At 40.0% G+C, this 27,553-nt stretch overlaps 1 protein-coding gene across 5 annotated transcripts in view; it reads left to right on the forward strand.

Moving 5' to 3' along the window:
* Positions 1-379: 379 nt before the first annotated feature.
* MITF (melanocyte inducing transcription factor) overlaps positions 380-27,553 on the forward strand; it is a 253,046-nt gene continuing 225,872 nt past the window's right edge. For all 5 annotated transcript variants that reach the window (XM_037800175.1, XM_037800181.1, XM_037800192.1 and 2 more), the window contains exon 1: positions 380-632. In XM_037800175.1, coding sequence (XP_037656103.1) covers positions 529-632 — 104 coding nt within the window. In that variant the 5' untranslated portion in view covers positions 380-528. The remainder of the gene's footprint in view (positions 633-27,553) is intronic.

The raw sequence follows: 27,553 nt of genomic DNA on the forward strand, positions 1-27,553 counted from the left end.
ACTTTCTAGTGCCAGAAACCTTCAGTGTTTTTTTAAATAAGGATTCGACGCCCCCTCGCATATGTCTGAGCTGGGAGGAAAGGTGATGGAGGAAGAGCAGGGATGAGTCCGTTCTTATTAATATAAAATAGCCAATTCTGTATCCTTGAAGCAAGTGGGGAAAGGGAGAGGAGCTGCTGACATTGACAATGAATCCAAACAGGAGTTGCATTAGCGGTGTCCACCACGTTGCCTATAACCCCGCCTGGCCTTGTGGGAGCTGTAGTTTTCGCCGCAGCAGCTCCCCCGGCGAGCCAGGAATGCCCCGCCCGGGTTGAACTACAGATCCCAGACAGCGCTCGGCCGCCAGCCCCTCCCGCCCGAGTGCGAGTGTAAACTCAGCGAGCAGGGACGGACGGCGGTGCGCGGGCAAGCGGGCTGACCTAGGCACTGAGCGCGCGGCTCAGGGGACCCAGGCCCCGCCACCTTCCCTGAGCCCCCGGGCTCTATTCTCACTTTCGAACTGTAGAAGGACGAGCAGCGGGAGCTATGCAGTCAGAATCGGGGATTGTGCCGGATTTCGAAGTCGGGGAGGAGTTTCACGAAGAGCCCAAAACCTATTACGAACTCAAAAGTCAGCCCCTGAAGAGCAGGTGAGTGGTGACAGCTGGAGGGAGTCGCGGCGGGCGGCTGGGGGATCCCGCGCCTCCCATTCTAGGGCAAAGACAGCTAGTCGCCCGTGGTCTCGGACAAGGACCCCGTGCCCTTGCCCCGGGCAGAGGGCGAACTACCCCCGGCAGCTGGGGCCGCGCCATCCCAGCCCGTACGCATCTGGGGGCTCAGTCCGAGCGCACTTTGGGGGTCGCCATGGGTCGCTGGGGACGATGTGCTCAGACACTGGGACCCTCGATTGGGGATGTCGGCAGCTGAAACCGGGTGGGGGCTGGGTAGTGACCCGGCGCCGAGGTGGGGGAGGAGGAGCGCGGGGGCGGGGGGCGGGTGGGGGTTGGGGGGCAGTTTCTCGTGAAACAGTTTTCTGAAGACCCTAGAGGGCCGAGTGCTAGGAAAGGGAGATTTTGAGGTAGACTGAGACGCGACGATCGGGGCGAGCAATTAGCTTGTCCCCTCTTGGGAGCCCAGTCCCTCTCGGAGGTACCCGCTCTTGGTCGCGTCAGAGTGAGTTTTCCCTGGGCCCCGCCTCTCACCTGCTCGACCGCTGCACTGAGAGCGGGAGGGCCTGGGGGCAGCAAGTGGGCGTGTCTGTTCGTTTGAGTTAAACTCGCTGGAAACAGTCACATTGGCCTTCCCTGGAGGCCAAAAAGTCTTAGGCCTGGGGCTTACTGGGAGTGGCCCCTGCCTGGCAGTAGCACGCGTTTAATTTGCTGTGGACTTCAAAAACTTTTCAGGAGAAGACTGAAGATTCCGGTTGGCCTGGCTTCTTACCACCTCTCATGCCCACTTACTGCTCTGCGCTCCTTTGCTACGTTCGTTACCACTTAGCCGTGGGAGTGGGTTGTGTATTTTCCTTTTTCTATGCCCTGTGGCCGTTGCGAACCCCTTGGACTTCTCATTTCCAGTGTTTACTAAGAGAGAGTATGGTCAATTGAGGCTGTGAGAGCAGAGGAGGGTTTATTTCCAACCCCCTCAGTTGTGAGATAAGACTGGAAGCTCTCCACTGAACTTCTCCACTCATCTCAAACCTTGCTGCCCTGCCCTTCACTCTGGGTAGGGCCTGGGTGAAGGGGCCTGGTTGGCAGACCAGGAAGAGGGTCAGAAATCAGGGTGAATGAAGAATGGAAACTAAATCAGGAGTGAGGAGGTATAATCGTCACTTTTGGAGAGCACATTCTGGTACTTGCTCTTGTAGATGCTGAAGCAGCCTCTTTGCAGATGCGTAACGGAGATTGAAAGGAAACGTCCTATGCAGTTAGGAGCATAAAACCAGCCTTTGGTTGGTGGTTTCTTTTCATAATGGCTGTTTTGTCTGTGAGCATAGATTGTATGTGTTGGGGGCTGGGGGTTTTGAGTAATATTGTGTAAAGGGTGATTGTTGGTTATGTTCATTGGGGCTTTATCTGCGTCTGCCAAAAGGGACTAGTGTTTTAGCAAGTGAGCTCTTCCTGCTTTTGCTTCTATAAGCAAATACTTAGATGGCCACAGTGAGGGATCATGAGTGTGTGGGGGAGTTCTAAAAAATAAAAAAAAATGAATTAACTGGACTGTTTGGAACATTTTTGATGATAGCTGATACATAATGTTAAATTAGTTTTAGAGAGTGAGGAAAGTGCCATCTGGAAAAATATAAATGAGTGCCATGAAACTCATGGTGAAGGATTTGGGCCTGTTCTTTTTTGGAGTCAGCAAAAATCTATGTGTAAGGATGAATGTCCTCAGTAGCTAGCTAGCACGTGTAAGGAAAATTGTGGGGACGTGGGAAGAAATGGCTTCCCACGTTGAAGCTAGAAACGTGTGGGGCAGAACTGGTATGGAGAGGAAGGCTAAATTAAAAAAGTTGTTGCAGAACTTGTATGTGGAGCAGACACATGCTATTTGAAATAAACCAGTTAAATAAAATCTGTGAATAAATACATGGGGTTGGCAAAATTTCCCCATACTGTTTTTGACAGTTTTCTAACGTATTGTCATCAACATCTGTTGTGTGACTTTCAAAGGGCTATATGTTGTTTAGGATCTTCATATTGCTTTTTGTCTTAATTCTTTGCCAGGGTGTCTCACTTCTTGTAAGTGTTGGTCAGAAAAAAGTTGAAATTAAAACATTAACGCTACTATAGCCATTCCATTTATCCATTGTGTCCTCTGGACTGAATCTCCAGATTCCCCTTGGAGTTGAAAATGTCCGGAAACTGCCACTTCTCAACCAACTCCTCTGCTCTCTCCTGGTCCCCACCACCATCAGCCCTCTCCTGGATTATTGCAGTAGTTTCTTGATTGGTGTGCTGCTTTCTTCCCTTACCTGCCTTTACTGGATATTTAACACAGCAGCCACAATGTTCCTGTTAAAACTGGATTTCACCCAGGGGCAGTTTTGCCTCCCAGGGAACATTTGGCAAAATCTGGAGACATTTTTGGCTGTCACATCTAGGGGGAGTCGGTACTACTGGCCTCTAGTGGGTAGAGTCCAGGGTTGCTGCTAAACATCCTACAGTGCACAGCACACAGCCTCCCTCACCCCCCAACAAAGAATTATTCAGCTCAAAATGTCAGTAGTGCCTAGAGTAAGAAACCCTGTGTTAAAACATAAGCAAGAGCCTGTCATTCTCTTACTTACTTACATTCAAAACCCTCCAATGACTCCTTGTTTCTGTCAGAGTAAAATTGAGGTCCTTAAAATGGCAGCTATAGATCAGGCCCCATGGCAACTGTAACCTTATTCCTTTCTGCCCTTCTTGCTGTTCCTGGTTCACAAGCCCTTTCATCTCAGGGTCTTTGTATCTTGCATTTGCTGTTCCCTCTGCCTGGAATATCCTTTCCCCAGAGAGACACAGCGTTCACTCCCTCACCAACTTTGTCTTCCTTTAAGTGTCATTCTTAACAGGCCTTGGTATTTACAATTGCTGTCCCTCCAAACTCTCAATCTTGCTTACACTGCTCTCTTATTTTCCATAGGACTTATATTCTAGCCTACTATATCATTTCTAATATGTAATGATTATTATGTGTTTCTCTCCACTAGGATGCAAGTTCCAAGGGAACAGGGATTTCTGTTACTTGTTCACTGCTGTATCCACAGAGGGTAGAACAGTTTCTCAGCCTTGGCACTATTGACATTTTGGGCTGGATAATCCTTTGTTGTGGGAGGCTGTCCTGTGTACTATAGGATGTTCGGCCTTACTAGAGGTTAGTAGTACCCCTCTCCCAGTTGTGACCACCAGGAATGTCTTCAGACATTGCCAAATGTCTTGTGGGTAGGGGAGGTGATTACTCCTGTTTCAGAACCACAGGCCGAGAACAATACCTGGCACAGAGAAGGGGCTCACTAAATATTTGTTGCTTAAACATGTTGTTGCTTTCTGCTTTAGTCGGTCTACCCCGGGTAACCTGTTTGGTTTTTTGTTTTTACATTCAACATTCTGTTCCTTTTAAAATTGGTATCCATTAGGGTCTCTTGGAAGAGGACCTTATATGCTCTTAATTTGGGCTGACCTCAGATATTAAGTGTTGCAGAGGAAAGCCGTGTTTCATTCCTAACTGAGACCTCCTGGCCTTTAGGGATGTGAACTTGCTGGATTTAGATTATGTGAACTCTGCTTTGGTCATATTGATTAGCAAGGCTGTGTCCTGTGAAGCCTAGGAGAAAAGGCTCTAAGGGAGAATTGTTTGTACTTTGGTTCCCTCAGTGAGGTTTTTGAAATCTTTGTGTGATCTCCTGGAAATGAGTTCTGAATGGTGGGGGGGCAGAGTAAAAGTGGTGAATATTGAGAGTGAACCCAGAATTTACATGTTGGCACATTCAGGGATACACATTTGGAACTATTGAAGGAGCTCCTGGCAGATAAGGAAACCTGTGCGTCTTTTGGACCCTAAAACAACATTTTAAAACACGGTTGCATCTTTAAGCTTCATGGTCCTTTGGTTTGTTTTTCTTAATGCTAAACTCTATGGCTTTGTCCTTGCTAGTACCTTTTTTCTGGACAGTCTTCAAAATTAGTTTTCTTTAATTTCAGTTTCTTCTCTTCTGAAAATTTTAGTGCTGTTTTAGACAGCTGTTATTTAACTTCCTGCAAATTAAAAATGGGAATGAAAATGAACATTAGGTTTATGATGACAGGATCAGATGGAGCAGTGGTTCCCAAATGCTGATTCATAGAGAGGTGTGTGGTAGAATGTGAGATAAAGACCATCGTGTCTCACACACACATATTTGGGTGTAAGCCCGTGTGCCATTTCTCAGATTTATTCTGAGATTTCCCAGTCTTTATTAATATGAAAAATGCCCTTTCTTTTTGAAATAATACTCTGTTCTTGGTAAAACAAAACTGTCAGTCTTATTTTGGTTTCTGAAAGTTTTCTTGATTTTTCTGGTCTGTGAAATCTGAAGTGATTAAGACAGATTAAGAGCAAGGTTCTGGCATGGTCTTGTGCCTAGGAGCTGGCTGGGAGACCTTGGGGAGGCTGGGTGGCCTCTGATTTCAGTTTCTTTACCTGGCAAATGGGGCTGAAGGGGCATTAACTGTGACACTTGAGTGTGGAATGGTTTTAGCACAGTGCCTGTTACATAGCACATGCTCAGTAAAGTTAGTGGATGTTGTTGTTCTTGTTGTTGTTTTCATTTCTCCTTAGCAATGAGTCCTAGCATTTTGGAAAATGTTTTCATTTGGTTCTTGCCGACATTCTTCTCTGTGTCTTGTTATGCAATAAAATTCCCCCAATTTTAGTGAACTTCTTTTACTTTCCTCCAAATGAGATGTTCAGATTAATTTCTTGTAATTTATATTTTTGATCCGATCCATAACAATTCCTTTGTGCTGGTTAAAAAAATAGCAATTATGACATGAATGCATACATAAAAATTCATATTTGACATCCATTTATTGCATTCTAATATGTGTAAATTAGTACCTGTAATGATAGCTAACATTTATTGAGCACATACTGCATTCCAGATCCTGTTCTTAGTCTTTTTACTTGTATTAGCTTAATCTTTGCAGTGAAGTGATATTAATAATAAAATTAATCATAATTTTAAAAACCAGTACAGGCTCACTATGTGCCAAGTGCTGTTCTAAGTATTTTACTTCTGTTAACTTGTTTAATTCTCACATCAATCTTAAGGGTATGTACTTTTATTATTCTCATTTTATACATAAGGAAACTGAGGTCTAGCAAGTAGATAGCAGCTGGATTGAAATCGAGGTAGTCTCGCTCCAGCCCCATGCTCTTATCCACTAGTCTGTACTTCTGTGTAAAAGGCACTGCACATGATTGTGGGAAATCCAAAGGGGCATCATCATACTGTACTTTCTTCCAAAACTCCCAGTGGAGTGAGGGAAAGAGAACAGTTGGATCCAGCTCAATAATGCAAGGCAATGTGTGATCACTGTGGGGGATATGGGCATCAGCAATGGGAATTTAATAGAGGGAAGGAAGTTGGGGGGCAATTTTTTGGAAGATTAGGGGTGTTTGAATTTGGTCTTGAAATTAAGTGATACCTCAAAACATGTATTTTTACAGCATTCAGTAAAATATTAGACATCTTGGAGGACCTAATCTTAACGTCGACTGGGAGCCAGTGGAAGGTTTAGAGGGAGCCGTGCTTCAGTGCTGTGAGACCATGTGGCCTGCATGACCCCTTCCCAGGTTTTGTCACTTAACCACCTTGTCTGTGTTCGGAACAGCTGCTTGGAGCCTCAATTTTGTTACCTGTAAAATAGGAGCCATAGAACCTTCCCCTTAGGGTTGGTAGATGTTTTAAACCTGAGATAAAACATGTAAAATTGTTTAAGCGCAGTGCTTGGTCCACATCCTTCTTTTCTAGTAGAATTTACCATGATAGCAAGTTTCCTTTTTCTCCTTACAGCAGTAATGAAAGCATGTATAGAATTATGTGTCTGAAGCAGAATAGACAAGATTGAGGTACTTTAACCTGGCAGATGTTCAAATCTTGTTATGTAAATTAGTTTTGTGGTTTGATTGGATTGCTAGCTTGATTAAAGTGTGATTCTAAGTGTTGGTTTTGTGTGATATTGGAGATTTCCTTTTCCCAATTGCTGCTATTTATGGAATTTATTTAAATATATGTGTGTGTGTGTTTAATTTCCTTTGAGCTTTGCAGTGCAGTTTGCACAGGCTGATGTTTATATCTGCTCCAGTTGTGCAAGAAGTGGAAAATATCCTTTTTTTAGAATAAGTCACATGTGCTTACTGTCAGGAATAGGACCTCAGTGTAGAAAAATGTATCTTGGGACAAATCAAAGTTACTAAATTTCACCCTCCAACTGCTTTGTTTCAGAATTGGCAGTATTAGGATAAATAATAGGAAAAAAAATTCTTGGCTAATATTTGTTGTCATTTTCAAGGACAGCAAGCAAGAGTTTAGTTTGTTTTGTGTGAGTGTGTGTATGTTTTAAGTATAAAATCTACTTCACTGTTTTAGGTTTGTGTAATCAAAGTAAATTATAAAAATATGTTTGACCAAACTCCAAATATGCATTATTTGTGGAAAATAATCAAGAAGATGGGTAAAAGATATTACATGCAGTCATCACAGGGTTTTGATATTTTAAAGACCAGCTTGCTGCTTATAATGGGGTTTTTGTGAGTCTAGGGAACATTGTGTACTCTGAAGACAAGGAATTCTATCAAGACATCAAGACTGCATCTCTGTTGAGACAGATGAGGGCAAGGAGACCTGTAAGCAGGTCCCAGATCTCTGTTGAAATCTCCCCACCCTCCCCCAGCTTCTATCCCTGAGGAATCTGGAATGAGGACCAGCTTGACTCCTCTATGATATGTCCATTTCTCTAGTTGGTTCTCAAACATGCTTTACTTATTTCTTCCCTTTCTGAGGACTCTGGTGCATACTATGAAGAGTAAAGAACACTGGGCTTTGGATTGTTCAAATGAGACATCTGCACTGACCCAGAATGATGGGGTTCTTAGCTCCAATGGCCAACATGTCGGGTGTCTTCCCATGCCCTGGGCACTGTGCTAGGTGTGTTTCAGGTGACATCTCATTGGTTGTTTTCCAGCTGAATTAGAAGCTGACTCAGGGTAGGTTGAAAGAGATCCAGTGTTTTGGGGACGTGGGGAAATGGTAAGATAAAGACACAGAGAAGTAAATGGTACCTTAAAATCACGTGAACTCCTAATATTCTCTCCAAGGCACTTCCAAAACTTCCCTTAGTCACTCTAAGCAGAGTCAGCATAACTTTGGGGTCAGAAGGACTTGAATTTATTTGTTTTTCTTCTTTTCCTTCCCTTCCTCCCTTCCTTCCCCCTTTCTTCCCTCCTTCCAACAGATATATATTAAACATCTATAGTGTGCCATCTGTGCTGGCCTATGAGGAATCAAATGTAAAACCAGATAGGCAGGATTCCAGTCATAAAAGTAAATGTCATGAAAGTAAAACTTATTGATAATGCTTATTGATAGAAGTGCTTATTGATAAAAGGAGGGAGCTGTATTGATTAGGGTGATCAAGAAAGACGTCATGGAGGAAGTGAATTTTTTTTCAACATGGTTCATGGTATGATTTCATGTACCAACTGGATTTTTTTTTTTTTTTTTGCCAGTTAACAGCATGCTGTTGAGCTCCTTCAGCTAATATATGGTATTTATTTCCTATTATAGCATGCAATACAGATCACACCTGGCCATGACTGTCTTGCAGAGAACAATTTTATTGTAGTTATTAATGTGGTGTGGAGGGAGTGATTTTGAGGCAAGACGTGAATGTCCAGTGTGAAGGCGCAAATCTTGGTGCTACCATTCGCTAGCTGTGTGACTTTGAACAAGTTACCCAACCTCTCTGAACTTTAGTCTCTTTCTGTAAAACCTTGTAGGGCTGATATTAAGATAAAAGATAATATATGTAAAGCAACAGTCATTAGGTATGATGTTTAATAGGTGCTCAGGAAGAGATAGAGGACTGGTTTAAGGTAATATATGAATGATAAGGAAAGAAATACGACATTGAACTTTGTTATGAGTATTTGTAACTTCGTCTTAAGTGTTTTTCTAAAGTTGAGTCAGATTTATGCTTGTTTTTATAAACCTAACCCTGGGTTAATAGTGGAGATGGGTTTTGTTATTTTTATTATCTGTTCTTTCCTCCGGGATCATCTTACTCAGTGTTTTCTCCTTCCCCTTCCCACTGTTGTATTGAAAATATTTATGTCTTACCATGCTTCCCTTATATTTAGCCTGGGAATGGTTTCTGACTGGATTTTTGAATGGCTTTTTTTGTTGTAAAGAAGGAAGAAAAAGTAAAGCCTAAGATTGATTTAGCAAAATATACACCCACATCCCAAACAAATAACCTGCATAGAACTCCTGACTCTCAGTCCTGTGTTTCAGCCACTAGGTCACGCTTCGGGTCTACACTGATGCAAAAATGTCAGCATTGGTGGAGAAATGAAAAAGAAGAAGCCTCTCCTCCCACACACTGCCTCATGCATTCACCAACTTTGACATCCACAGCAACAGCGTGTTTTTAATTCAACCACTTAAAAAAAATCTTCAGAGCATTCAGATTTCAGTAACTGAGTTCTTTGATTTGAGTAGCCATGGAATAGTAATTTTCAAAAGGAAAAAATCCTAGGTTGTGTGAGAACAAATATTTTAAATCCAAATGCAATGAGTTGCAGGTCTGTGGAGGTCACTGGTAGAATCCTGTCCTTCTATGAGAAAACGTGGGTTATTGAGCAATTTTAGGAAGGCTTTTGTGGCCTTTCCTCTTCCCCTCTCCACCCTACCCCAAAGTGGGGATAACTTGCTGAATCATTCACACAGTGGTCTGTTTTTCCATGTAACAGAGGGCCTCTTTGGAAAAGTGGTTGCTCCCACTCTTGGGAGGATGGATAGCTTATTTGTGGTACAGTTTTTCCTCCTGTGAAGCTTAACTTATCTTAGTGAGGAGATATGAGGCAAAGAGGACTCATTTAGCCTAATCGACTGTGGCGTATATGAAACTACAAAATGATAGATAGGAACGTAGATTTCCTTTGGTACCTTCATTGCAAAATGTTCCTAAGTTCTAACTGGTTCTAAGATACAAATTTTTCAAAGCATACATTTTATTTTTATAAGATTTGAAACACGGTGAAATGAAAATCACATGAAAATATCAAAGATGATTTTCCCCCTTAACTCACCACCCAGGACAATCCTAGTAAATTCTACTGGAGGACCTCAATGACATGTGGTTACTTTGTGTTTTCTCACCTATGGTCTGACCCAAACTGGTGGAAATAGTACTTTAAAATTGAGTCCATAAAGTATTAACTGTTCAAGGAGCATGATGTATACAGCTTACTCTCAAATGTTTAGAAAATAGATGGACAGACAGAGTTGGCATCCTCTAAGTTTGAAATTATTTAAAAATAAAAGGTTTAAGAATGAAAATAAATACAAAACTCAGAGAACGCTGAATATTCTCCCCCAGATCCCAGATACTCAGATCCACCAATTTTAACATTTTGCCACATTTGCTGTATCATTCTATCCCTATCTATCTATCTATCTATCTAATCTATCTATCATATGCCTATCTGTCCATCTATTTTCTAAACATTTGAGAGTAGGTTATATACACCATGCTCCTTGAACACAGTGCTTCCATGTAATTTCCTAAGAACAAGGATATTCTCTTATATAACCATCTTAAGTACAGTTATCAGGTTCAAGAAATTTAACATTCATATAAAGCTTACAGTCTGTATTCCAACTTTTTCATATGTCCCAATGAGTCCTTTATATCCTTTTCTCCTCCATTATTAGATACAGTCCAACATCGTGTATTACATTTAATTGTCATTGTCTCTTTAGTTGCTCTTTTTTTTTTTAAATTGTCAAAACATATATACAACATAAACTTTCTTATCTCAACACTCCCAAGCATATCATTCAGTGAGATTAATCACATTCACAGTGTTGCAGTGTCCTCACCACCATCCCTAACCAGAAGGTTTTTGTGTTGTTTTTGCAACTGTCTTGTAAGTTGGAAATCATTTCAAATTAGGAGTTTAATGACAAAAAGAAAAAGGAGATTAGGTTTGTCAGGGGTTGGTATAGGCTGGCATGGGGAGTGACTGCTAATGGGTACAAGGTTTCTTCTTGGGGTGATGAAAATGTTCTAAAATTAGATTACTGAGATGATTGCACAACTCTGAATATATTAAAACTCATTGATTTGAAAACTTTTGATGGGTGACCATTATGGGCTGTTAAAGTATGAAAAAAAATGTCAGTGGTCAAATTGTAACAATCTCCTCTGCATAAAAAGGGCTGGGTATATTTTTATTTTCATTTTTTAGCATTTGGAGCTTTTCAGCTAAAGGTGGCAAGGTGTTATTTCAGAGTCAGTTTTGCTCTGTCGTATTACTGAACCTGCATAACCGTGCCATCTAAATTTAGAACATTGGCAGCCAATAGAACCCTTTGCAACTAATTTATAATGCTTTTGGCAGAGAATGACAAAGAACAAACATTAAAGTAGCATTGAGCAGTTAGGATCATTTACTTTCAAAGGAAGAGGGTGACACTAACTATGCATTCTTGAAAATTCTATTTGTTTATTTTAAAGGAATTGTTTTCAGTTGCTTATGTGAAACAGTACCTCAGAATATAAGCAGGTGGCATGATTCCTGGTGACATTCAGATAAAAGTTTGCCTGTTTGCTGCCAGAAGCATGCTTGCCGAGTGACACGTAGGAGATTGGCCAATGGCTTGTGATGTATTGGATAAAATCGGTGTGTAGACTTTTTGGAACCACGTCTTGCATCATCTTATGATCATTCTTTCATCCGTCTTTGGGTAGATAAACACTAACAGTATTTTATCTAGGTAAATGCTAGATGGGTAAATGCTAAATGATAGGCTCTTGGAATGTAATTCTAATACTGATTACATTTGGAAGCTCTAAATCTTTGTTGATTCATAAACTAACAAGAAGATTTGATGGCACTTGCTTGGTCAATCTCAATCACTAAAATGTATGATTTAATAGTGGGGAGCTGAATGGAAAAACAATTGGGGCTTGTTTTTGGAGTCAGTGATACTGTGTATCACTCTGCTGGCATAAGGGAACCCCTCCCTAGTGTACCCCTCTTTCTCACTTGTGGGTTCATATACCTGACATTTTTCTAATCCGTTCTCACTGGCAGCCATATTCCCTTTCTTTAAATATTGCTTCTAGTGGACACTTAATATTTTGTCTGTCCATAATATCTTTTCCAGATTTCTTGCAACAGCCTCTTCCCACAGGCTCAGCCCATGTGAAAACAGTTTCTTGGCTCTAAGAGGGGAGAATCTGATACAGGCCTAGCCACATTTCTTTATCACAGGGATTGGTTTGGGGGAGGCACACATTGGCTGATGAGAGTGAATTCCAGGATTTGCTTGGGTGCTACCAGAAAGAGATTCTCCCTTTTATTTTCACTGGATTTGAATTTGAGATGATGTGGTGCTTGAGAATAAAGTCATTCCTCGGAGGGCAGAGAAAAACTGAATCCTTTAATACGGGATAATGTTAGTTGCTGTAATTAAGTGGCTTGTAATAGACCTTCGTGTAAAAGTTCCTCTTCTGTTTGGTAAATCAAGACTTCAGACTCCTTCCGTCTTCTGGCTTTGCCATTGCATAGGAACCTAGAGTCTTTTGCTTCTGGTGGTGGGAAGGGAAAGAAATACAGGCGAAGGCATATGTAGGATCCCAAAGTGATACACACCGCTTTTGCTCCGATTCCATTGGCAAGGACCATTCTCATGTCTACATCTGAATGCAGGAGTGGGGGTTGGGAAATATAGACCTCAGCTGGGCAGCAACCCCTCTGTGCTATTAAGGAGAACACGTATTTGGTGGATAGTTGACCATCTTTGCCTTGGTCTGGTAGTAATTTTTCCACCTCTAGATCAAGCAGTGCCTATTCTTGGTGGGCCTGGTTAGGGCTGTCCTTGGACTTTTCTGTTATTTGACCAGTAAATTCTTTTTCTGATTAAACATGGTTAATTTGGATTTTCTGCTGCCTGAAAGGGGACAGTCCAAGCTTAAACGTTTCCTGTATCCCACCTCTATGGAATGCTTCCAATTCTAAGTTCATTGAGCAAAATCACCACCTTTACTCACACGACCGCTGCCACCACCACTACCTTAGTGCAGTGGTTTTCAAAGTGTGTCCCCAGACCAGCAGCTCCTAATCATTTAGGAACATGTTAGAAATGCAAATTCTTGGACCCCAACCCTACACCTACTACTGATTCAGAAACCGTGGGGGTGGGGCCCAGCAATCTGTTCTGACAAGCCCTCCAGGGGATGCTGGTGCACACTCAAGTTGAAGAAACACTGCCCTAATATTTTACAATAAATCCTTTGTCTCCATATTGAATTCTTATCTTGCTGCTTTTGAATGAAAAATTGGATGAGAATACCTTTAGTGATAAATGGGATGCTGCTTGTTATTGTCAGGCCAGAAATGCTCATTGATAATAATGACTCACTGGTTAAAAACAAGAAGAAAAGAAAAGAAAACAAAGCTCCCTCTGGGAAGTTAGTTGCCAGATCTACGTTAGTGAAACCAGGTAGGGTTCTTAGTTGTCTGAATGTCTCAGTGAGTTGGAGTTAACCTTATAGGTTATATACAGTCTATCTTTATACAGTCCTGGCCCAAATCTCAAAAGGTGGTTGTAGTCTCATCTAGACGCTAAAGCTGTGAAACTGGAAGCATACTGTAGTCACTTGACTGAAACATTTGGTTGAGAAACAGGGTGATGGTGGTTTTGAGCATGCTCACATGACCAAATTGTTTTTCACAAAACCTCTGCTGAATAAAATTTGAAATACGACCGTCAGCCTGTTTTCCCATCTTAATGAATTCCAGACAGTTTGTAGAGTTTGGGAGCTTCCAAAACAGAGGGGTGGAATGATGGCGACCAGCCAGTATCTGTTTGTCAAATGTAAGGGTGTCCTGACATAACAAAGTTGTGGTGTATTCTCTCTTATTCGCTTTGTTTGGAATCTCACAAAGCCATTCACTTCTCAGATGGAGAGGTGTAGATTACAAGAGGGCAAGGCATTGTGTCCAACAAATAAAGCCCACAGAAAATTTCTGGACTCAATTTGCTAGAAAATTCAACCTTTCCCTTATGTTTAATCCATTTAGGCCTAAGTATTTTGATTTTTCTTTTTTTCTTTTGCTGCAAGCTGACCTTCTCCAGAGAAAAGTCTTGATCTGTTCTTATTGTAAACTGGTTAAGAGCTCCTTAAATAGGTAAGTCTCAAGTTCTGGCTTTTAACCTTTGGAGTGAGACACATTTTAATTTTTTTTTTTTTTTTTTTTTTTTAATCATCATTTTATTGAGATATATTCACATACCACGCAGTCATACAAAACAAATTGTACTTTCGATTGTTTACAGTACCATTACATAGTTGTACATTCATCACCTAAATCAATCCCTGACACCTTCATTAGCACACACACAAAAATAACAAGAATAATAATTAGAGTGAAAAAGAGCAATTGAAGTAAAAAAGAACACTGGGTACCTTTGTCTGTTTGTTTCCTTCCCCTACTTTTCTACACATCCATCCATAAACTAGACAAAGTGGAGTTTGGTCCTTATGGCATTCCCAATCCCACTGTCACCCCTCATAAGCTACATTTTTATACAACTGTCTTCGAGATTCATGGGTTCTGGGTTGTAGTTTAATAGTTTCAGGTATCCACCACCAGCTACCCCAATTCTTTAGAACCTAAAAAAGGTTGTCTAAAGTGTGCGTAAGAGTGCCCACCAGAGTGATCTCTCGGCTCGTTTTGGAATCTCTCTGCCACTGAAGCTTATTTCATTTCCTTTCACATCCCCCTTTTGGTCAAGAAGATGTTCTCCATCCCACGATGCCGGGTCTACATTCCTCCCCGGGAGTCATATTCCACGTTGCCAGGGAGATTCACTCCCCTGGGTGTCTGATCCCACGTAGGGGGGAGGGCAGTGATTTCACCTTTCAAGTTGGCTTAGCCAGAGAGAGAGGGCCACATCTGAGCAACAAAGAGGCATTCAGGAGGAGACTCTTAGGCACAAATACAGGGAGGCCTAGCCTCTCCTTTGCAGCAACCGTCCTCCCAAGGGTAACATTTTAATTTATATTCCATCTTGGCCACTTACTAGCAGGATATTTTTGGGTGAGTTATTCTTGTCTCTGTCTCAACATTGATAAGGTGGGACTAGTGGATAATATCTTAAGTTTTAGTGTAATCATGAGGATTATAAGAAATACGTGGATAAAGTGCTCAGTCCAAAGTCTGACTCATAGTCAGTGTTCAATAAGTGGTCCCTTCCGTGGATGTCTCAGTGTCCACAACAATTAACAAGTTTTTTGACTTGAAATTAATTTTTATTTCTGCTTACCTTAATAAAGAGAAAATGATTTAAAGGCAACCAGAAGGCAAAGAAGAGAAGGGGACCCAAGTTGGATAGTTAGCATCAGGGTCCTTGAGAGTTGACCCAGGTCACATAGTGGTGAACTGTGGGTTGCCTGACAGGGAGGTGTTTAAGGATGGCGCGTGCTGTTTACATGTAAGGTGTTCATTTTGTTGCCAGAACAGTCTCTGACTTTATCAACATGTTTCCATTCATCATAATTATAGACTTCAGCTAGGTGGAGGAATAAATAATAAGATGCATTAATTGGGATTGCAAAACACCACGGCCGTGTAGCAGCTTGGCTCCATTGCTGCCTCAACACGAGTATCTGGAATTCCTAACTGTCATGTTTCAGCATTGCCTATAAGGAGTTGCTGCTTTATCTTTTCACATTTAACACGGCAGCCTCTCTTTGTAGTTATCTTTATCCAATATAAGCTGAATCGCTCTGTGCTCTTGAAACTCAAAAATCTTCCTTTCTTTCACTCTTCTAGTATTTTCCCCTTGTAGTGGTAATGCATAGCTGGGTTAGTGATTAGAACATCAGTTAAAAAAATTTTTTTCCCATACCAGTACTGTAGCCTACTTTTGTAGATCATCACAGAGGTTCTCCTCAAAAGCCCTTGGCTAAACTGGTCACCAGAAAGCAGAAGGGGAGATATGCCTGGATAGTAACCACCTTTTTCAGGAGGAAAATTCCCATTATGCTGGGCATGTATGTGGATGCCCTTATTGATTACAGATTGGACATGTTCCACTCATGACAAGGGTGCCTGCCTTATTGGATTGTTGTGATGATTCAGTGCGGTAATGAGTGTTCTACCTGTATAAGGACACAATAGATGTCAGTGGCGGCTGCTGCCGTGTGTACTGCCCTTTCTCATACCCTTCTCTGATGACTTCCAGTCTCTACCTGCCTCTCTACTGCTGTTTTACTGCTGGTGTGACATCTTTGGAACTTAGGGATTTGAATGAGAATTTAAGTGCTAACCAGAGAGACATGTCTGTTTGCAGCTCCAGGCAGGTTTGTTTACTCTCCCATTGTGTTGTCATTGTTAAGTAAAAAGTAACAATTTGATTCTCCATAGCTTTAAAAAAAACCCAACCATATGGTCCATTCTCAGATGCTCAGATGCAAGTTTTCAAACCTTAGTAGCACTCTGTTGCAGCCTAGGAATCTTCCAGATCACTTCCACCAGCTATCAACTATTGTGTGATAGGAATGGAGCTGATTTAATTGCTAATGAATGGGAAGCGTCTTCTACCAGAAACCATCCATCCATCCATCCATCCATCCATTTTGCAAGGCAGCATTTTTCAGAGTATTTTCAGCCTTTACCTGGTATTGTCATCAGTCATTAAAATTTTGATTCTCAGTTAAGCAGTTCCTATTCTGAATTGTATAAGGAAACAGGGAAAATGAAAGTTGTCTTCTTTCCATGTGATTGGCACAAACAAACAAAAGTCCTGAAGCAAAAGATGCATACGGTTAGGTGATTTAGGGAAGAGAGCTAATGTGTTCAGAAGAGTAATGAACACCGGAGAAAATGAAGCTTTGGAGAGATGGATTGAAAATGGACCTGTCTGCTGGGACTCTGAGCCCTGCGTTTAAGCAGGACAGCACAATGAAATTGAAAGTTAGGACACGCATATCTAAGGGAAGAGCCAGCCATTGGAGATGGAAAAGGTACTTTGGAAGTTCTCCATTGGAACTGGGCCTTTGTTAATTCAGTGGGCATCTCCAGGATCCAGGAGAGTGAGTGTCCAATAAATATTTGTCAAATGAAGAATGGTCAAAATGATTGAAATGTTTCTGTATACTTGATGGGTTCAGTAACTTTTGGGAACTCTTTTAAACCCGAAAGTATGTAAGAAGTATTTTGGCCTTTCTTTTTATTAACTATTCATTAATTTTTTCTGAGCCTCAGTTTCTTCACCTATAAAATGGAGCCAATAATAAATAATACTTGTTTCTTGGAATAGCTGTGAGAATTATAGAAGCTAATGTTGTGAAATGCTGCCTTATGTAAATCCTCAATGCATTAAGTTAGCAGGTGTGATTAGATTAGATACTAAGAATTTTTTCTTGCATCTTGTCTTTCTTTAACAATTCCTTCTCTGAGCCAAAAAGCTCACTGGGGAAAATATTTTAAAGCATGGTCTGCCCAGATTTTGTTCTAAGTTTTGTGTGAAGCCATGCTGATCAAGCTTTCCCAGGGGACTCATCATCCATTTTTACCATCTGTTTACCAATAAAGATGGCCCATCACTTCCAGATCTTTAAGGTTGACGGGGTCTTCGTTGTTTGCATTTGTTACTATTTATTTTGATGTAATTTCTGTTGTTCTTTAGGAAGGCTCAGTGTGAAAGTGGTGATCTAACAAAAAAGCCTAGAGAAAGGATGGGGCTGTTACTGAAGAATCCAGCAGAAATCAGTAGGATGATTTACAGATTTTTGTGTAGGCGGTTTTTGAAGGAAAACTTTTAATCAGGACCTGTATAATTGGCCTCAGCTTACTCCGGGCCTAGGGTATGAAGGTGATGGTTTCGTGTCTCTGTGTATTGGGAATTAGCATATTATACTTATCCACATAGTCATTATAGTAAACATTAACTGAATACTTTCTAGGAGTGCTTGGAATTCTTTTCAGAGGGAGTGAGAAAAGAACTGCTTTCAAGAGGTCTAGTAGTTTTTGAGTTACAAAGCAGATAGATCACAGTTAATAATAATAAAGAAAACAAACAGCAATAATAATAATAGCATTTAATATTTTTTAAACCCTTATTGCAGGCTTTAATCTCTTCTACATTGCTATTGTTATATCCATTTGTAGTGAAGGAGACTGATGCTTACTGGGGTTAAAGTAATGTGGCAAGGTGGAAAAAGAAAAAAAAAAGGTCACATCTTTGTTCTGTCTTGCCTCTGTAGCCTAAGTTTTTCATTTTGTGAACTCTATCAGTGTGTAAGGATTATAAAAAGAATCACTTGATTAGTTTGTATGGGTGGGCACATGCATGTCTGTCTGTCTTCTTGGTCCTGGGGTAAGGAAAATACCTATGTAGTTTCTTCAGAGTTTTCTGTATTAGAAAAATCAAGAAGCTGAAACAGCAGGAATGAAGAATTCAGACCTAGTTGAGCTAGAAACACATAAAGGCACCTACTATCTACCAGCTAGTGTGTTAAACATTTCAAATGTTTTATATAATTCTAAAGAGGTAAGTAAGGATCCCATTTTATAGAGGAAGATACTGAGGCTTGGTGATCTTAAGTCACTTGCCTAAAGGAACTCAACTGGGTGGAATCAAGACTCAAACCAAGGGCTATCTTACTTCAAAGCCCACCTTTGTATCTCCAGTGCTGTAGTGGTGACTGTGCCCACTGGGGCTGGAGGGGGAAGATAGGACAGGAAGCCATCAGGGGCACAATCTCTTGTTGATTTTGGAGTGGAAAGAGGACTACTTCTCTGATGAAGTAAAGACAAGAAACTCAGGGTGTGGTAGAGGTGCTCACAGTGTGCTTGACTGCGTAGTCTTCTGTTTTCAAAGCTATATCTGCTGAAGGAAAGGAGATAGGCTGTGAAGGCTCCAATAATGGTAGCAAAAGATGGGATGGTAGATTTACCCTTGGGGGTTACTTAATCATTCACTAGGGCGTGGTATGTAAGCTATGGATTTTCATCATTCCTTTTTAAAGATCTCTGCATGTTGCTGTTTGACGACATCAAGAAGTCCTACCTGCATACCCATCCTTCTGTTTTACCACCAAACATGTAGCTCCTAACATCTTGATCTTTTTCACTCATCTGTCTCTTTTTCCCTAACTTGATTTGTTAAGTGCTGTTCTTGTATGTCTTCATAAACTTGTAGCCAGTCTCTTCCATCCTGGACTGTTTATCTTTGACATGCCAGAGGTCTTGAAACATCGTAATGTTGTGTAATGAATGTAACATCTGCCTTGACATGTGGGTGTTAACAGCATTAGTCATTGCAAAGTATTGAGTTAAATATTTTCAATAAAAGGATATAATGATCTAATAGCGAGGAAGAAGTTATTAAAATCCCAGTTGATAGCTTTAATGGTGAGCCATACACTTAGTGAGTTCTGTCCGTGATGGGTAAGAGAATCATGGAATGAATGTAAAAACATTCTTCCTCCTTATTACTGGGAGAGGAAAAAGATCAACAATAATAATGAAAAAAACACTTACTTCTGATACTTACCAAGAGAAATGTAAAACATGAGTTTTCAATGATTCCGCTCCCATTTGTTGTATAATGTGTATCTTTACCGCCAGAAATGCTGGAGCTTTCTGTGAGATATTGATAGAGACTCCTGGAGCACATCTTGATAGGTTGGAAAGTCTCAGCCTTGTAATGATCTCTTCTTGGCAGGTCATCATGGAACCCTTTACAATACCATGTGGAGAGCCAGGGATTTCCTGAGAAAACCAAGTAACCCTTTACCTTGCAGAGGTGATTTGTGAAGAGTTTTGGTCAGCATTTGTCATTGTGTATCTATGTGTCTACTGCCCTGGTTTATCTCTGCAGACATCTCCCAATAGCAGGAGATTGAATCCTCTTCTCTCCAGATCTGTGGGCATTTAGAAATGGTAGAGGTACATTGTTTTGTTTTGCTCCTTGCTGGGGAGCACAGTATTTCTGGGAATATTGTATAGATGAGGGTCTGTATCAGCTTAATGCGGTGATGTGCTGTCTCATTTCCTGGAGTTGGAGGTTTAAACTGGAGATATGTGTGCCTTCACCTTGCCAGCAGCCATCATCCATTCTAGTAAAAAAAAAACTTACAAGGTAAATACCTTTTTTTCCCCTAGATCAGTTACAAACAAGGAAGCTGCTTTAATGTGAAAATAGAAGGCATAAACAGTATCTATGGCCACTTTAAGAATTTCTCAACAGGCTGAATATTTTCAAAAAAGTCCAAGTCAAACTTTATCACTTAGGGAAATAATTTTCTTTTCCAATATGATATCTTGTTCAAATTGATAATTATTTTCATTTCAAGTTAATAATTGATGACGTTTTGGGGGTTGAAGTGTTCGTGGAGGGGAGATGTATTTTCATTGGTTTTCCCGACTGATACTTCTGAAGGATTATTGATCTCTAGTCCTCTTGTGTAATGTGTTAAATTTATTTGCTATAATTATTAATTGAATCTATAGATAAGGAGGTCATTTTGAATGGGAGCCAAGTAACCTGTTGATGTAAAGTTTTTTTTACCTTTTATGATTATCATCATTAGCACCTCCCTCCTTCCTGGCTGAATTCCCTGTCATTTTAAGTAGGCAGCAATTACTGGTTTGCCAAAGAAGCCTGCTGCTGCTGCCAAGGATCCTATTAATTATCACTCTATCTCTAATTTAGCCTTCTCTTGTTGAGAGAAGGTGCATGTAAGCGTGTGGCAGAGCAGCTACCATCACATCTTCGTAATAATCGCCTTTCTGAGCCGGCTCATTGGACTCCATGTTCAGCCAAAGGGCCGACGTGTCCCCGGTGAGTGTTTTGAGCTCTCTTCTGTAGGTTGTTTGGTCAATCAAGTTTGTACTTTTCTTCTCCTTTTAGCTCTGACCTTAGTAAAAGCTAATGGTTGGCACTTATGTTGGGAATTTAGCCCTATTCCCCGCCTGTCTCTGAACTTAAATGGGACACCTTGAAAATTCTTCAGAGGTTTCCCCATGTACTCTTTTTTCTACTTGCGGAAAGGAGACCACGGAATACACTGTGTCTCTTTTCAAGAAGGTAATATAAATAACTAACCAGAGTAACTCAGTTTACAGAGACTTGCATAAGAGGTTTTTTTTTAAAAGGGTGAAATCTTACTATATTATTGAATCTTTAGGCTCTTGGTTCTTGTTGTTTCTAAATGGCTAGTTCGCTCCCTTTTTGTTTTCAGAAATATTCAGTTCACTTGTTTCAGTGAACGTTTTTTCAGAAGTTCCACTGGATCATTAGGTTTGGAGTGCTTATGCTTCCCTTTCCACTTTTTATGTTATTATTGGCAGTGTTGGTGTTTGAAACTGTTGAAGTGATTCACTGCAAAGTGAATGAATTTTCCACGTTTTCAAATGTTTTCCAGTTGCCCCCAAATTTCTCTTCTCTCAGATGATTCTGCAGTCATAGTTCTGTCATTCTTGCTGGCTCTATAAATGCTGATGTCACTGAATTTCTTAAATTACAGCTGGTGGGGATTAACAGAAATTGTAAAAGAGCACTACTTCCTCTTTTTGCTATTTTCTTGACTAATTATTGTCTTTTCAAGTACTTTAAGAGAATGGGGATTTGAAAATAAGTTTCCTGTCTTGAAGTTCAAACAGCAATTTTCTTTTTCCTTTTTCTGTTATTCTTCAAAAATAATTTAGTGTTTAGGATTCTACTCTTATATGTCCTTTAATTACCCCAGACAGACTTTTCTCACTCGACTTTGCTCTTCGGACAGTCTTCTACCCTGGGTGAAGGGTTTTTGAATACTTCCCTTAAGTAACTTTCCTTATATAGATTATTTTTACTCAACAGTCTTTTGCCCAGCTCCAGGCTGTGGCTGGTATTAGGTAAAGGGTTTTGATTCATTTATTGGGTTGTCCAAAGCCTTTTGTTCTTTAAGGAATCCTTAGCTCTGTCCCCATTGTTAACAATCATAGAGTTGTTTGTGACTATTTGGTTGACCCCTTTACACATTTATTTTCTGGTTTTCCAATCCTTATGCTAGCAGCTGGAGTCAGTTGTTCTTGTCATTCACCTTGTGGTTTGAGTGATGGCTCCATGACCCTTGTCCTGGGAGTTCTCTGGGCTTCTGGGCACACCTTGGATGACCACCTGAAAGTGTGCATAAAGGATGGTAGAGCTCTGCATGGTGGTATTGATCGAATCACTCCTGCTGAAACAGAAATAGAAAGGTTCAGCATTTGCACTTTCCTCTGGTAGTGTTTTTGCTTATTTTGTGTATTTAGAAAAAGCAGCCATATGCAAACTGCTGACTTACTATTTTCCCTGGAATGAAAACCATTTGGATTATTTTGATGAGTTTTAGCTAAGATTTGTTTGTTCACGGTATTAGTTTTGTTTTCTGGTGGCGTGTTTAGAATAAGACCAGAATGTGTCTTTTTGTTTTATGGAAATAAGCACTTCCGGATTCTACCAACCAACGTGAATTTGAAAAATCAAATGTTTAGTCTAGAGTCAAAATGTAAACTCTTTAGTCAAAATTAAAGGTTCATGAATATTTCCATTTAGGGTTCATTACTCTGGGTCAATTTTTGGGGTTGAATTATTTAAGATTTCAGTGCAGTTTTTTTCCTGGCTAAATTTTCCACTAATTAATTTCCCCAATTTTAAAAGATAAAAACAGGATTAAACAGAAGAACTGCAAACCAAAATAATATGTACAAGAATATTTGATGTGATGTGGCAACTGGATATTGTCTCTTGTTTCTGATGATAGAGTGGTTTTAGTGTAGCTTTTAGTGGTAAAGTTTGGATTAGGAATAAAAATAGAATTTCCTTACTGTAAGAACTATTAGATACTGGTTTGATTTCCTAAGGATAAGTTATGATTGTTCATCATCTGGAAAATTTGCGCTACAGAATCTCAGTTCACTTGGCTAACAGCTCTTTCTCATACTGCACTGATAAATTCTTTGAATTGAGATTTTGGAATGATTTAGCTACTGAAAAGAATTTTCAGATGTTACCATGGAGTTTAAACTTGAGTTTTAAAAAGTTCGGATGTATAGACCGGGGAAAGAAACATAGCTATGATTTGGTTGGAATTTGGGGGATGAGGTATTTTTTTAAGTTTTTAATATTTATCTAGAATACATTTACCTAAATATAAGAAAATGGGAATTTAATAACTGAGGAGAGGTAGAAATAAGAAACTATAAGGTAGTAGTAGGAGCTATTGATTAGGCATCTAATAAATTGTAAATTTCACTAAACTGTTGACCATGACTCTTTTTGAACATAGCACCATACTGGACCTTGTAGTTAATAAATGAATGAATGAACGAATGAATGAATATATCATGAAGCCTCTATCCAGGCCCAGCTGTGCCACTAACTAATTGTGTGATGCTGAACAAATGGTTTATGAGGAAACTGTCTTCTCTAATGTACAGTGAAAGATAAGGACTAGATCTGGGGTGACTGTGTGTTCCTCAACTATACCTTCCCTCTGCTGTACCATGGGAGATGTTGCCATCAACTCACTGTTTTCCATGACCCCAGGAGGAGCCTTGGGCTCCTTCTGAATTCAGTGTACCAGGCCTTTGCTATTCACTATAGATATAAGAGATGAAACTTTTTTGCTATCTCAGAAATACCTTCTCTCTGAGGTCCTTACTCAGGTTGCTCAATTTTGGGTCATTTGGTTTTGATACTCTAAAGCCCAATTACAAGTAGGCAATAAACTGTGAAGTTCCTTGGTAGGCAGGTGTTCACTTGCATAACAGCAACAGTAACAGCACACACTATTGTCCTTCCATTCAAGAATTTTTCTGGTAGATTTGGCAGAAATAAATAGAACTTAATGAATGGGTCTAGGCAATACTCCTCCAGTTAATATACCAAGAAATGACTAGATCAGCAAAAGTTTTATCATTTTTATTCACCAAAGCTCATTTATCCATCTAGCAAGTGATTATTGAGGCCCCCTGTGTTCCATATATTGTGCTAGTGATACAAAGGCCAGCCTGTAAGACATAGGCTCTGCCTTCTTGGAACTCACAGTGGCATAATTATAGGGATAGGTCTGTAATTTTACCTTTGGGGCAAAAAAGATTGGGGCGGGGGGAGATGTTACTTCTGAGGGGAGAATGGAAGAGTCAAGTGTCAGAAGAAATAAGGTTTGAGTTATTATTGCCAAAAAAATGAGAGGATGGCATCCCAGGTGGAACGGGTGCATGGAAGCACAACATAGTATGGTGTCTTGTGAAAATGTAAGCATTTGAGCATGGCAGAGCACCAGGGAGCCTGGTTAACTTTAAGCAGAGGGATCGCAGTCTGGCTGCCAAATGAAGAACGAGTTGGAGTGAGGCAAGGTCTTCTGTCACAGAGACCAGTTAGGATGGTTCCAGAAGAACAGTCTTTGTGAGAACTGATGATACACATGCACTTTTCAGCCCTGAAGCTCATTGTGATTGTAAGAGTGTAAATACCTCAGTCACAGATTTTGAGGGCAGTGAGGGCAAGTGTGTGTACTCTTTATTGATTGCAATAAAGTGATTGCTATTTATTCATTCATCACGTAGTAGGATGCCTACTCTGTGTCAAGGATGTGGGAAACACAATGGTGAATAAAATAGATATTGTCCCTGCCCTCAGGAAGCTTCTACTCTAATGGGATATGTAGTCAAGTAATGGACAATTATGGATTACTCCGCATTCTTTGTAAGGTAGGTGAGCAAAATTTCAATTCTAAATGTCCATCCTATCAATGGACACTCTTCCTTTCCTCCAGCTAACTCACAGTCTAACGTTTCCGGTATCCTCCAATGTTTTCTGAACTCTGTTTCACCTGGAATAATCATAGCTGTTTAGTTTCAGATCCAAGAAGAAAAATCTTGGCTCTTGTGTCCTTCCACATGTAATTGGATCTTGAAGCTGGCTTTTGGTGCTTGCTCCAAATTGGTCTTCATGTCTGTGTGCCAGGTATTGCCTTTGTTTGGGATTCATGTGCAGGAGCAGGAATTTGCCTCTAGACAAGACTGGTAGGTATTAGATAAGTGGCTTATTTTAAAGAGATGCCTTAGTACATAAATTACAGTAATAAATTCTTCCTGAAATAGAAGCCTTCTTCATGTTCCCCTTCCAAGACAGGATCACCTATAGATTATAAGGCATCAAAATTCAGCTGAATAGATCTCATAAAAATTCCAAGAAAGCCATTTTAGGTTCTTCTGTACTTAGGGCATACTAAGCTACTATGATGGTAATTGCAGCTGGTTTAGGCCGAGAACGAGCTTTTCCCATTTTGCATGATTTAGAGAGGTGGTGTATCGTTGGGGCTAACACTCTGGAGTCAGACTGTCCTAAGTTTGAATCCCAACCTGGCTGATTAGCAGCTGTGTGAATTGGGGCAAATTACTAAGATTCTCTTTTTCTTCATTTGTCAGATGAGGTAGTAGTTAAGCATGTATGCTCTCTTCTTAAACCTCCTGGGTGTGAGTCTGTTCTACTACTCTGTGACATTAGGCAACTGGTTCTCTTTGTATCTTGGTTTCCTTATCTGTAAAATTATAATGATAATAGTCGCTACCTCATTAGTATGTGGTAGGAATTAAATGAGCTATGGCACTTGCAGGGTTTGGCACAGTGTATGTGGTAGGAATTAAATGAGCTATGGCACTTGCAGGGTTTGGCACAGTACCTGATACCTAGTTAGCACTCAATATACCTTACCTTGCTACTTTTTATTCTATTATTATATTGAGCTCTCTACAATATTCTGCAAAGCTAGTTGATTATATATTATATTTTTCCTGAAAGTTAAGCTTCATAAAATGCATCCATTGCTATGTGCCTTTTTTGTTTTTTTTTTAAATTAAAAACTCAGTAAGACAATTTCTGGGTTTGTGGTAGATAAGATACTGGATGCCCAGTTAAGTTTGAATTTCAAATGAATAAAGAATGTCTCATTTAACATATTTGTACTAAAAAATTATTCTTTTTTCTTCTGAAATTCAAATTTAGCTAGATGTCCTATGTTTTTATTTGCTAATTCTGGCAACCAGAGTTTGGGGATAAAACCTTTCCCCTCTCATTCATGTTTTACTTAGATCTATGTGGATACTTAAGCAAACACTGTGAAAAATGCCCTTGGAACATGAGTATAGAAATAGTTACACAAATTTGAAGGAAAGTTTTCTAGTATTTCTGCTAAATCTGTCTCCTAATTCAGTTTACCATTGGAAACAATAATCTTATCAAATTGAAATTGTTGACCCTTGCGTATAGAGTGTAAAGTTGCTTGAAAATTCCAGAATGTTCCAGTGTTGCTTCTATCCAAAGGGAACCATTAATAATGACAGATTAATGTCTACAAATGCATTCCTGAGAATCCTGAAAACTTCATCATTGTTGAAGGAAATTACCTCATTATTCTCAGAGACGCTTATCCAGGGAAGGCCATTGCCTATGGGTAGCCTGGTTTTCCAAGTAGGAAAATAAACACCTTGAGTGGTTAGGTTAATAACTTACAATGATTTCATTGTACTTACAATTTAAGTTAATTTTTAAGTGATTTTGGTTTGTAAGCTGTTAGACTAGTTGGAGACTTTGTGAGAATTAAATACAAGACGGCGATCTTTTCATTTCAACCAATATTTACTGATCATCTATTGGTCATAAAGCAACTGCATAGGGGTAGAGAGGATTTTAAATCACAGCTCCTGCCGTCAAAAAACTTACAGTTAAATGGAGCACTAAGGCAAGAAACAATTATGATAAAAGGCAGAAAAAATAAGAGATCTGGAGTATAGGTGAAAGGGTTATATTAGGAATGGCTTCCTTGAGGGTGATATTTGAGAGAACTCCTGAAAGATGAGAATGATTTCCTTTGAGAAATGAAATCTTCCAGGCCCAGTCTTACCATTAATAAATACCTGGAAGTGGCTACATTTTGAAATGAATGTGTTATTTAGACATGACAAAAATAAATACAGTACTGTAACTGACCACAACCTCTTCTTTCTTATGTGACTGCTTATGATCTAGAATTTCCAGATCAGAAACTTGCCTTTATGTAGGTGGATCTGGATTTGTTCCCTGTTTGTTTCCTAAATATTTATTGTGCACCTGCTGTTGCTATGTTATGAGTCGGCCAGAGAGTCTCTGGACAATGTTTAGAGTCTCTTTTAGTTGGTCACTTAAAACAAACTGAAAGGCATCCATGTAAATGTGCGTGTGTTTTTTCTGAAATGAACGTTTCCAGTGATCTCTGATTTAAATTGGGCAAAATCAGAGCAAAAGAATTCCACTTGAAGCTTCTTGTGAGGCACTGTGAGTCTTTGCTTAAATGACTTTGAAAGCCTGCTTAACTCATTTCCTGTTGGGATGACACTTGTTTATTAGATTTGACCCTAGCCAGAGTTAATAACCTTAGTGGTTTTGACTGGTCCCCATTGGTTCACCAGCAGTGTGCCGATTCGCAAACGGAGAGTTTTCTACAGATGGGAAGCAATGGACACTTACCTGCTTCAGTCATTGTAGATTTAAGAGAAGAGCTCTACCCATCTAAAACATTAATTTAGATATGGAAATTTGAAATTCTAGAAAGTAGAGTCACCACTCCAGTAGATGCTAGAATATTTTTCAACAGTTCTTTTCTGGTACTTTTGATGTTTTTGGAAATGATTCCATGTGAAATTAATGCCATTTTAAAAATGGCCCTAACATTTGGAACTTGTTGAGATCATCCCAACCTTTCCGGCACATTAATGAAAATATGACATGGGGTTCATACTG

Source organism: Choloepus didactylus, chromosome 1, assembly GCF_015220235.1.
Source record: "Choloepus didactylus isolate mChoDid1 chromosome 1, mChoDid1.pri, whole genome shotgun sequence".
Lineage (NCBI taxonomy): Eukaryota > Metazoa > Chordata > Mammalia > Pilosa > Megalonychidae > Choloepus > Choloepus didactylus.